At 43.9% G+C, this 13,233-nt stretch overlaps 1 protein-coding gene across 1 annotated transcript in view; it reads left to right on the forward strand.

The window, feature by feature from the left end:
• The first annotated feature begins 1,170 nt into the window (after positions 1–1,170).
• PDE7A (phosphodiesterase 7A) overlaps positions 1,171–13,233 on the forward strand; it is a 120,089-nt gene continuing 108,026 nt past the window's right edge. Inside the window, exon 1 of the mRNA XM_065399480.1 lies at positions 1,171–1,308. Coding sequence (XP_065255552.1) covers positions 1,171–1,308 — 138 coding nt within the window. The remainder of the gene's footprint in view (positions 1,309–13,233) is intronic.

Genomic DNA, 13,233 nt, shown 5'->3' on the forward strand with positions numbered 1-13,233 from the left:
TGTTTCCCACTGGAATCCGACAGGCTTGAGATGCTGCAGAACAGAGCTGCCCCGTATCTGGCTGGCAGCCTGATGCCCGCCTGGTGGGGGGGGTCTAACGTGGAGCCGCTGCCCGTGCTAACGTCACACCCCCGAACTCGGGCCTGGGCCGCACGTCGAGAGCAGGCGCGCGCCTGGGCTGAGATTAGAAGGGCCGCTACCACGTGCATGAAACGTTCTTGTCTCTCTTCCCCCTTCACCAATGGGGCACCGGCCCAGACGCTGCGCTCGGGAGGGGCTAGGCGCGCGCTCCACTTGCAACCCTCCTTAACAGGGCAAAAAGATTCCAAGGCGCGAAAATATCGCGCAGGCGCACAAGAGAGACGAACTGGCCCGGACCGCACCGTTCGCCTCCAAAACATCCCCCCCTCGCCGTTACGTGATGACGGGTTGCGTGGAGCCGGCCGGGCTTGCGCGTCGCGTACATACACACACGCACACACAGAGTCCGTCCGGCTCGTGCCTCCTCCTGGGCTACTGCGCTCGGGGCTGTTCTCAGTGGGGGCGGCACGGGCGCAGGATCCCTCCTTCCCGCGGGCTCCACCCCCACCCTCGGCTCGCTCGCTCGGGACCGCAGCGCCCCGGCCCCTCCCGCCAGGAGCGCGCGCCGCCTCCTCGTGCTGGACAATAGCAGTGTCGAGTGTGTCTCACCCAAAGCGGCCCCCCGGGCACCAGCGCCCACCTCCATGAGAGGCGCCCGGACGGCCCGGCTGCGGGGCTAGCAGCGACAGCGGCTCCCTCCGGCAGCAGAGACAGCGGGAGGCAGCGGCCGCGCTGCGGTGCTCGGCCCGGGACTCGCCGCCTCCTTCCCTGACAGCACTCAACTGCCGGCCCCGCTTCCCCGCCCCCCTGCGGCGGCTGCTGCTGCTTAAGGACCCCTGCGGGCTCCGGGGAGGAACCGGCCTGCCCAGACGCGACTCTTGGGGGCAGAGGAGGGGGGGGGGGCGGCCAGACCCGACGCCGGGGGGAGAGGGCGGTGAGGCGGAGCCGGGCCCCTCTGTGTTTTAATTGCGGGGTTTGGCTCTTCTGGCACGTTTGCCGCCCCCCCCCCCATTGCGCTGCGGCGATTCCCGGCGGAGGCAGGTGCGGCGGCCGGTGCCCTGGCGCGGCTCGGAGCGCAGAGGCTCTTCAATGGAAGTATGTTACCAGCTGCCGGTGCTGCCCCTGGACAGGCCGGTCCCGCAGCATGTCCTCAGCCGCAGAGGGGCCATCAGCTTCAGCTCCAGCTCCGCGCTCTTCGGTTGCCCCAACCCCAGGCAGCTCTCTCAGGTGAGGCCCCCGCCGCCCTCCCAGTGCCGGCTCGGTGACCACCCGGGTCAGTCAGTCACAGTTTACACCCTTAACGCCATCTCCACCCCCTCCCCCCATCAGGCTCGGGCAGTCACTGGGCTGCGCGCTCCCCTCGCCCCTGGGCTGGCTCGGGAGGTCACTGGGCTACACACAGTATCACACACCTTTTTTCTCTCGCAAGACCTCCCACAACCGGTTTACTCAGTCATCGGGCTACACTCCGTGCTCCCCCACCAAGATACCTCAGTCACTTAGGCTCCTTCTCTCCATCCCTTCCATTGCATGGGGACTTGTGTATTTGTAGCTGCATATGTTGCTTCTTGCAACGATATCTACTACCATTTAGAGAAAGTGATGCCTGCAAGTTGATAAAATTCGCGTTTATGCCCAGTTTTGGTCGACATTACAAATGTGCAACCAAGCTTGGAAGCTTCCTTGAGCTATTTAAGGTTTGATGGCAACGAACTACCTTCCTGTTAAATTACCCCATCAGTAGCCTATTCATTTATCACTTCAAATACCTATGGTGGAGAAAAGAAAATACTACCTATATTCTATATTTCCTGTTGCTAGTTACCACTGATATTATCTTTTTCTAATTGATTTCAGAGCTTGCAGTAAATTCTTATATAAATGGCTTTCCAGAGTCAGTGAGCCTTTTGCTTTCTTTAGTTATTTTCAAACAGTTTGAACAGTTCTTAAGTTTTCCTTTCCTCAAAAAGCCAAAAGTTTGTGGTGAGGTTTACATTTTTTTTTTTTGGCAATATTATGTTGAGCAGTGTATGTTCAGAGTAAAACATTGCTGTAATGGTAAGCATTTCTCCTTTATTTCTGTAAGATTCAAGCCTTAGAGGTCTAGTTGCAGTAAGACCATCTTTAGCTTTTTAATTCTCATGGCATCTTCCTTGTGCATATTAAGGGTTCACAAGATGAATAACAATCAGAGTTAAAAAACAAAATTTTGAAGAGGATTTGTTTATAAAAACGTTCAATACAGGTGATATGAGAAAATAGGTTTTCCTTTCTACTGATCTTTTTGTTTCTATCAATATGCTGGTGAAGTTTTCCTGCAAATTGTGATAAACAGACCTTTGCATTTTCAAAGGGACTTTATTCAGACTTCAGAGTGGAATTATAATAGAAAAGGTAAATATGTTTTAGTTGCTGACATCTGAGGGTTCTGTTTAACGTTTTGATCAGGATGTTTGAGTTGTGTTTAGGTAACTGTTCCCCCCCCCCCACTTAAAACATATATTAAAAGAAAACTGAAAGCTGCTTTCCTATCCCTTACCAAGACAGCTCTAGTTTGTGCAAGTGCTTTTGGAGAGTAGGGTTGCTGGTCTCTTTTTGTTTAATAGCAATTCGGGCTGTCGAGCGATTTAAAAAAAATAATCACGATTAAACAATAATAGAATACCATTTATTTAAATGATTTTGGATGTTTTCTACACTTTCAAATATATTGATTTCAATTACAACACAGAATACTAAGTGTACAGTGCTCACTTTATTTTTATTTTTGATTACAAATATTTGCACTGTAAAAAAAAAAAAGAAATAGTATTTTTCAATTCACCTAATACAAGTACTGTAGTGCAATCTCTTTATCATGAACGTTGAATTTACAAATGTAGAATTATGTACAAAAAAATCTGCATTCAAAAACAAAACAATGTAAAACTTTAGAGCCAGTAAGTCCACTCAGTCCTACTTCTTGTTCAGTCAGTTGCTCAGACATACAAGTTTGTTTACATTTGCAGAAGATAATGCTACCTGCTTCTTGTTTACAATGTCACCTGAAAGTGAGAACAGGCATTCACGTGGCATTGTTGTAGCTGGTGTTGCATGATATTTACATGCCAAATGTGCTAAAGATTCATATGCCTCTTCTTGCTTCGGCCATCGTTCCAGAGGACATACTTCCATGCTGATGACGCTTGTTTAAAAAAATAGTGCATTAATTAAATTTGTGACTGAACTCCTTGGGGGAGAATTGTATGTCTCCTGCTCTGTTTTACCCGCATTCTGCCATATATTTCCTGTTATAGCTGTCTCGGATGATGACCCAGCACGTCTTGTTCGTTTTAAGAACACTTTCACCGCAAATTTGACAAAATGCAGAGAAGATACCAATGTGAAATTTCTAAAGATAAATACAGCGCTCGACCCAAGGTTTAAGAATCTGAAGTGCCTTCCAAAATCTGAGAGGAATGAGGTGTGGAGCATGCTTTCAGAAGTCTTAAAAGAGCAACACATCAATGCGGAAACCACAGAACCCAAACCACCAAAAAAGATCAATCTTTTGCTGGTGGCATCTGACTCAGATAATGAAAATGAACATGCGGCGGTCCGCACTGCTTTGGATTGTTATTGAGCAGAACCCGTCATCAGCATGGATCCATGTCCTCTGGAATGGTGATTGAAGCATTAAGGGACATATGAATCTTTAGTGCATCTGGCATGTAAATATTTTGCGATGTGGGCTACAACAGTGCCATGCAAACACCTGTTCTCACTTTCAGGTGACATTGTAAACAAGAAGCAGGCAGCATTATCTTCTGGAAATGTAAACAAACTTGTTCAGTCAATCGCTCAGACAAACAAGAAGTAGGACTGAGTGGACTTACTGGCTCTAAACTTTTACATTGTTTTGTTTTTGAATGCAGATTTTTTTTTGTACATAATTCTACATTTGTAAGTTCAGCTTTCATGATAAAGCGATTGCACTACAGTACTTGTATTAGGTGAATTGAAAAATACTATTTCTTTTGTTTTTTACAGTGCAAATATTTGTATTCAACAATAAAGTGAGCAGTGTACTCCTTGTATTCTGTGTTGTAATTGAAATAGATATATTTGAAACAGTGCGATTAATTGCAATTAATTTTTTGAGTCAATCGCATGCGTTAACTGCGAGTAATCGACAGCCCTAATAGCAATGCATTGTTTTTGTGTGTGTGGGAATAGTGTTGGTAGTGGGATTAAAGGAATACACAAATTAAGAATTATGTGGAATTAAACATAAAGAGAATAGCTGTAAGGAAACAAAGTAGGTCATTGTTTGGTATAATGTTGATTGTATCCATTATGTATGCAGTTTAAAGGAATGCAAATTTCTTGTTTGTATGAAAATTTACTTTTTTTCATTGTAATTCTTCCATCAACCGCTTTCTCTATAATCTTAGTAATAACTGTTTTGTCACTAATAGAGTTGGCACCTTTAAGGAGTAGAGATTACAAATAAATCTAAAAATATTCTTTGGCAGCTACCGCAATGAGTCTCCAACTTCAATGCCCTGTAATGCTATGTATGCCCTGTGCAAATATAGAATGAGTCTCTTGCCTGAATAGCAGGGGTGGCTTTAGCTAGGGTCAATGAGTGCAGTCGCGCCAACAGAAATCAAGCCTGGATCAACCAATGCACACAGGGTGCCTAGGCAAGGATCCCCTTTTCAGTTTGGTGCAGCCACCCCTCTGTTGTGACTTGATGAGGGGGAATCCTTTCCAGGCAGGCCCCTCTAGAGCAATGGTGGACAACCTGCGGCCTGTCAGGGTAATCCGATGGTGGGCCACGAGACGGTTTACATTGACCGTACACAGGCACGGCCACCCACAGCTCCCATTGGCTGGGAACCGAGAACTGCGGCCACTGGGAGCTGCGAGTGGCCGTGCTTAGAGACGGTCAATGTAAACCAACTGTCTCGCGGCCCACCAGCGGATTACCCTGATGGGTCGCAGGTTGCCCACCACTGCTCTAGAGCAATTTGGGACCCTGGTACATCATGTTCGTTGGGACCCCACCCCCTCCTATTTCACTTTATTTATTCAGACATTAGAAACGTTGCTGCCTCCTCCTCCTTCCCTCCCCCCCCCACCCCTAAGCCCTGCCTCCAGGGACACAACTCCCCACTTGGGGTTCCAAACACCAGTAAACTCCATGTGGGCTGGGAAAGATAACACTTCTGGGGGTTAAGTCAGGTTCCGGTAGCACCATTTGCAGAAGTAGGGCAAAGGGTGAGGCACATTCACATGCCAGTCTGCAGACTAACTTTTATGGTTTGAATTTTGGGCGTAATTATCTGTTGACTAGCTGAATGCCCTGACTTCTCTCCTTCAACCTCCACTGTCCTTTTTGCTCTCTCTCCATCCTTCTCTCTTCCTCCCTTATGTTTATTAACTCCTCCTCTTTTATTAATGCCATTATTCTCACCCCTCATCTGTCCCCATATATTTTAAAAATTGAAATAATGAAGTATTTGGAACCATCAAGTTGTCCAAGTTTCTTGTGTGGGATGACTTCATCTTATTACTGTTACTCAGGTCTTTCCCATATCCTCTTCCTCCTCTTTGTTGCACCCACTTAAAGTGTCAAATTAGTTAAGTGCTTTGAGGCAGAGACTGTCTTCATATGATTTTATACAGTGCTAAACAAAATGGGGACCAATCCTGATTGGGGCCTTTGTGTGTTATGATCATAATAAAGTGGCCGTATGACATTCTTCAAATTTCCTAATTTTAAGTGTAAATTTATTTGTGCATATGTCTTAAAAATCTGGTATCAGGCCACACTTGAGATGTTGGTATTTGCTACTCTTTGTAAGGAGCATGATTACTTGTTTCATGGACCTAATTGTTCTCATTGCCTGCATAAAATCTGAGTGGCTAGACTAGTGGATTAAAATCTTCATTAATTTCAGTATAATTTGGCTACAGTCACCAAAAATCAATTCTGCTCTATTGTCTTCATTACCTTTTTGTCATCGGTATAGATAGTAATACCAGGTTTTATGCCATGTTTCAAAGGAAACTGGTTTTAATTTACAACTAAAAGTTTTTTTTTTTTTTTTTAAAGTAATCTGCTTCAACCCTAAAACAAGTCTGTAGTGATACAAAATTTTAACTCATTTCAATTTGATGTATTTGTCTTGAATATTCAAAATTGCTCAAATTAACTGGAATTAGTGATACACCTCTACCTCGATATAATGCTGTCCTTGGGAGCCAAAAAATCTTACCGTGTTATAGGTGAAACCGCGTTGTATCGAGCTTGCTTTGATCCACCGGAGTGCGCAGCCCCGCCCCCCCCGGAGCACTGCTTTACCGTGTTATATCCCAATTCGTGTTATATCGGGTCGCGTTATATCGGGGTAGAGGTGTACTTATAATTGGGGTAAGTAAAAGATGATAAACTGAACAGTCCTCTTCCTTATGCTAGACACAATTTTTTTCTGAATTCTTACTCAGCATTTATGACTTTCAAAAACTCCCCTTTTATTTTAAGAAAAACAAAACAATCTTATATATTAAGTAATGGCATAGTCTTTTCAGATGACATTTGAGAGAAATGAAATGTAGGCAAGTTGGGTAACAAACAAACATTCAAAAAGTCAGTACAGTAAAATGCTTAGTCTGTTGAAGAAATTAGGTGACTTTTTAGTATCTCAAAAAGGCACCTTAGTTTGTTCTCCCATGCTGCCAATCAGGCATGGGAGGAGCTCCCAACAGACATCTGCAAAGCCACTTCATTGTTTTCCTTCAGATTTCTTCTTAAAACTCTCCTTGGCTGTGATGCCCTCCAAACATAAATATAAACAAAAACTACCGCAGTTTGACAGTGGTATGGTGATTTGGGGAACCTACATACAATTTATGAATTATGGTTGATACTATGAAAATTGCTGTATCACTGAACACCTCTGTGTAAATGTGGAAACCACCATGGGCTGGTAAGGGCTATGTTTTCCCCAGACCAAGGACAATGGAGAGTTGTCAACTTTAACGGTTACACTCTGACAACACAATAGTTGCGTTAAGGAGTGTGCCTGAGCTGGGAAATCAATTTGGCTAAGTTGGTCTGCAGGGAGGAGGTTTGGAACAGTGAAAAGTTATTAAAGACAGAACAAAGAAGCCTGGTGTAGAAGAGGGGCATATAAACTTGGGGGCGAGATACAGGAAGGTTGGGCAGGACAGGGGAAGGGAATGTATTGGCCAAGGTTAGAGGAAGCCAACTAGAGAGAAGGCGCTCTGTGTTTCAGAGCCCAAGCCATGCACTACAACAGAAGGACTTTGGATGACCCCAGATGACACTGACCACAACCCAAATAATGCCCAAAGAGCACTGAGGAAACTGAGGCAGTGACATGTGTATAGGGTTTATTATTTTTGTATAGATCTGTGTATTTCTCACGCTATTAAAGAAAGAACAGTGCTGTGTGAGAGTCCTGTGGAGAGGCTGTATGTGTTATATGCTTCACCTTGTCCTGTACCACCTGAGATAGTTAAACTGTAACCCAGTTTCAGCACTGATTCCAGAGTACTGGGCCGTTGGCCATATATCCTAAACTCTTAAGATGGAGTGCTAGATAGACGATCTGCACCCTGAATGTGTGTGTGTAGGAATCCCAAACCAGGGGCAAGTGATTCTGTTCAGACTCTGGGATCCAGCATATGGATCCCCTCATAGTGGTCTGGAAAGTGTCCAGCACAGGGAGCTTATCAGGGTCTTGACAAATGATTAGGAAGTTGGTATGCTGACACTGCTGTCCATCGTGCTGACTAGCATTCTCTCATTGTTTCCTTGTGCCCCCCCATCTGTCTGTATCTGAATGCTGTCTCTTCTCCTATATTTAAATTGTAAGCTTTGTTGGACAGGGACTTTCTTTGTTTGTGCGGTGCCTAGCTCAGTGAGATGCTGGCCCATGACTGGGCTTCCTGGGTACTACTGCAATATATATAATGTCTTTTATGGCAAATGCTCCTAACATCTTCTGGACTAGATGAAATCTATTGTATCTGTATAGTCTTCTTTTGCCCTTCTCTTCCCCCCCCAAGTCATTACATATGCAAATGTGGCAGCTAAAATTTGAAATGTCTCGAGCTCATAAATGAGCGACACTTATTTAACTCAGTTCTGTATTATACAAGCTCTTAGTAAATTCTGATTCTATGAAATTACAATCTTAAATACTAGTTGAGGCCATCATCATAGTATCTGAGCACCTCAGACATTAATGAATGTATCTTCTTGACCTCCTGTGAGGTAGGAGAGCATTATCCCTGTGACGGGTTCGGTCACAGAGACCCCCTTGAGGCTGTCACCTGACATGCTGCAATTACCTCTGAGCCCGTTTTCCACTGCCAGCTTGGGACTCCAGAAACTTGCCTTGTTGAGCCAGACACGCTAGTCTGCTGCAACGCAGACCCAGGTCTGGTCCACGCCCCCAAAGCTGCAGACTTTAACCAAAAACTGCTCAGCAAGTCACCTATCTCCAGCACCCAGCTCCCAATGGGATCCAAACCCCAAATAAATCCGTTTTACTCTGTATAAAGCTTATATAGGGTAAACTCATAAATTGTCTGCCCTCTAGAACATTCATAGAGAGATATGCACAGCTGTTTGCTCCCCCAAGTATTAATCACTTACTCTGGGTTTACTAATAAACAAAAGTGATTTTAAGTATAAAAAGTAGGATTTAAGTGGTTTCAAGTAATAACAGAACAAAGTAAATTACCAAGCAAAATAAAAACAAAACACGCAAGTCTAAGCCTAATACATTTATGAAACTGACTACAGGTAAATCTCACCCTCAGAGATGTTCCAGTAAGCTTCTTTCACAGACTAGACTTCTTAGTCTGGGCCCAATACTTTCCCTGGTACGGTTCTTGTTAGTTCCAGCTCAGGTGGTAACTAGGGGTTTTCTCATGACTGCAGCCCCCTTTGTTCTGTTCCACCCCCTTTATAGCTTTGGCATAAGGCGGGAATCTTTTGTCTCTCTGGGTCCCCACCCCTCCTTCTAAATGGCAAAGCACCAGGTTTAAGATGAATTCCAGTACCAGGTAACATGGTCACATGTCCTGTGAGATCCCAGGCCTCCATTCTTTCTGGCCTGACTCACGTGAACACAGGAAGGCTTACAAGTAAAGAGCCATTTACAACCAATTGTCCTGGTCAATGGGAGTCATCAAGATTCTAAACCACCATTAATGGCCCACACTTTGCATAATTACAATAGGACTTCAGAGTAATACTTCATATTTCTAGTTTCAGAGTAGCAGCCGTGTTAGTCTGTATCCGCAAAAAGAACAGGAGTACTTGTGGCACCTTAGAGACTAACAAATAATTAGAGCATAAGCTTTCGTGGGCGACAACCCACTTCTTCGGATGCATATGCATCCGAAGAAGTGGGTTGTCGCCCACGAAAGCTTATGCTCTAATAAATTTGTTAGTCTCTAAGGTGCCACAAGTACTCCTGTTCTTTTTTCATATTTCTAGCTTCAGATATAAGAATGATACATTCATATGAATAGGATGAACACACTCAGTAGATTATAAGCTTTGTAATGATACCTTACAAGAGACCTTTTGCACAAAGCATATTCCAGTTACATCATATTCACACTTATAAACATATTTCCATAAAACATATGGAGTGCAACATCACAATCCTTATTTTACAGATGAGGTTTGAGTCACAGAGAGATTAAGGGCTTTAAGGATTTAGCCTTTGTTTTTTGATACTAAACTGCTCAAGATAGCTAAGACCAAAGCAGACTGTGATGAACTTCAAAAAGATCTCACAAAACTAAGTGATTGGGCAACAACATGGCAAATGAAATTTAATGTGGATAAATGTAAAGTAATGCACATTGGAAAAATAACCCCAACTATACATACAATATGATGGGGGCTAATTTAGCTACAAGTCAGGAAAAAGATCTTGGAGTCATCGTGGATAGTTCTCTGAAGATGTCCGCGCAGTGTGCAGAGGCGGTCAAAAAAGCAAACAGGATGTTAGGGATCATTAAAAAGGGGATAGAGAATAAGACTGAGAATATATGATTGCCCTTATATAAATCAATGGTACGCCCACATCTCGAATACTACGTACAGATGTGGTCTCCTCATCTAAAAAAAGATATACTGGCACTAGAAAAGGTTCAGAAAAGGGCAACTAAAATGATTAAGGGTTTGGAACGGGTCCCATATGAGGAGAGATTAAAGAGGCTAGGACTCTTCAGCTTGGAAAAGAGGAGACTAAGGGGGGATATGACAGAGGTATATAAAATCATGAGTGATGTGGAGAAAGTGGATAAGGAAAAGTTATTTACTTATTCCCATAATACAAGAACTAGGGGTCACCAAATGAAATTAATAGGCAGCAGGTTTAAAACAAATACAAGGAAGTTCTTCTCCACGCAGTGCACAGTCAACTTGTGGAACTCCTTACCTGAGGAGGTTGGGAAGGCTAGGACTATAACAGCGTTTAAAAGAGAACTGGATAAATTCATGGTGGTTAAGTTCATTAATGGCTATTAGCCAGGATGGGTAAGGAATGGTGTCCCTAGCCTCTGTTTGTCAGAGGATGGAGATGGATGGCGGGAGAGAGATCACTTGATCATTGCCTGTTGGTCCACTCCCTCTGGGGCACCTGGCATTGGCCACCGTCGGTAGACAGGATACTGGGCTAGATGGACCTTTGGTCTGACCCGGTACGGCCGTTCTTATGTTTATGTTCTTATGAAATGCTGAATACTGTTTGTCCTTGATCTACACTTATAGTTAACCCATATTCAGTACCATTACATCTGCACTCATTGTTGAGAATGGGAAACTTGTAGTCTACACAAGGCTTGAGTGAATTGTGCAAGATCATACAGGAAGCCTATGTCAGAGCCCGGAAATTGAACCCAAACTTCTCAAATTCCAGTCCAGAATTACGTACAAAAATCCTTATAGCTGAATTTAGAAGTGTAGTTTATTTCATTAGTCTGAGAATGTGAAGTTTTCAGCATTGTTCTGCTTATGCCAGTAATACCTGCAATGTAAGCAAGCACCCAAGGTAACTCAACAAACCTCCATGCCAAAGACAATGTTTGATATCAATAAGTTAATTACAAAAGTATTGTAGTCATCATTTCAGAGACATGATTCCCATCTGATACTTAATTGCATTATAAAATGTAGTAGATTTTAACTTCAGGAACCTTGCAGACAAACATTTTGGTTCATATCCGGTCCAAAAATTGCTTCTGTGGTTGCTGCTTCCTTTTTCAAGAGCATATTGATGTCTCTCCTGCAATCTTAGAATGACTCCAAGACTGACCCTCACCCTCTTCTGAGAGTGAGACACATACGCAACTACCATTGCACATATGGCAATCTAGCTTATGGGAATGAGGTCAGGGAGAGGATGATATAACTAATCAGACCCAGGTCCCTGTTTGTACTAATGAAGAGGAAGAGTCTTTTACCTGACTCATTAGTTATCCGAAGAGGAAGTTTACAGGGGCCACAGCCTGAAATAGGTTCTCCCTGGCTAAGCTCCAGATAAGTACCTGTTATAGTCAGAAAGATAGCCATGTAGTCCACAGAATTATATTGCTACTCCTTTTCCCAACAAAAATGATTTCTGGGGGGGGAGGGAGAAAGCTTCCTCTTTACCAATAGAATTCCCTTGCTGCAGACCAAGCTGGGGGAACTCCACTACCAAAAGCTGAAACCTAATTGCAGAGTAAAAAATTCATACCCCACTTAATATCAAGGATGGAGAAAAAAACAGAATCTGCTCCAACACTAAGAGGAAAGAAACAAGATTGGTTAGGGTAGGCTCTTACAGACGAGAAGTTGGGTGGTGACGCTGTTCCTGTAGAAGAAGCTCGTGTGTATGCAGTCTCCTTCTCAAGAAGCTTTGGGAACAATTTAGTCTTTCTTCAGAATAGAGCACAATAAGAAGCATGGCTAGATATAAACAAATTACTTCTCAAGAAATTCCTCTATATTTAATATGCAGAATAACTTTACTCATTTTGCAATTATTAGATTACAAAGTCTTTTACTTAGTGTATACTTTATAGTGTTTGCAGTCTGGGAAAGGACTGTGATTTTCATGATAGTGATACTGTTTCTAGTTGTTTCTGGCTTTAGGCATGCAGCTTGATATATTCTAGATCGTATTGTTAGGATTGAAGTCATGAGGGTAGAGATTTCAAGCTTGTCATGTGCAAACTATTGTTTCCTTTGTTTTTAGGTCGCTGCACTGTGCTGATGGATGAGATTATCAACATTTCGGAGGGCATGATGTTAGCATCTTTTAAAATTAAGCCCTTGTGCAGGAACCTTGTTAACTGTTACCTTGTCTTAACTCCATTTTTGGGACGGATGAGATGTTTGCAGCAAAGCAACTTGCACAATCTCAAGACACCTTAGATTTCCTGGAGCAATGTTGGTAGAGTTCCATGCCTGATTATGGTATGAATAGTGTAGCGATCACACTAGTTTAGCTCTTTCTAGTGTAGACAAAAATCTAGTATCTATGCAGATTGTTCTGCATTCCTAGTCTTTGAAACTACGAACTCTGGGGCATTGTTGACATCTACGAGCCCTTGTAATGACAGACAATTTTCCTTAGGTGGCTTGGGTCTTGCTTGTCAGCACAGATCTAGAGGGTAGTTTTGATCAATTTCTCATTTATAGCAAGAGTGCTGTCCTGTAGAATACTGCAGAGTTCTGGACTGGCACTCCTGTTCAACTTGTGTTACAGAGCCATTGGGGAGATAATAAGACCTTGTGGCTTAAGCTACACCACTTTCAGTGTGATGAATGACAGTATCATTTTTCACTGGGCCTAGACCAGTGGTGGGCAACCTGCAGCCCACAGGCCGCATGTGGCCCGTCAGGCCAGTCTGCTGGCGGCCCGTGAGACAGTTTGTTTACATTGACTGTCCACAGGCACAGCCGCCCACAGCTCCCAGTAGCCGGGAACGGCGAACCGCGGCCACTGGGAGCTGCGGGCAGCTGTGCCTGAGGACGGTCAATGTAAACAAACTGTCTTGCGGCCTACCAGTGGATTACCTTGACGTGCCGCAGGTTGCCCACCACTAGCCTAGACAGTGCATCAGTTTTCC

Source organism: Emys orbicularis, chromosome 2 (assembly GCF_028017835.1).
Source record: "Emys orbicularis isolate rEmyOrb1 chromosome 2, rEmyOrb1.hap1, whole genome shotgun sequence".
Lineage (NCBI taxonomy): Eukaryota > Metazoa > Chordata > Testudines > Emydidae > Emys > Emys orbicularis.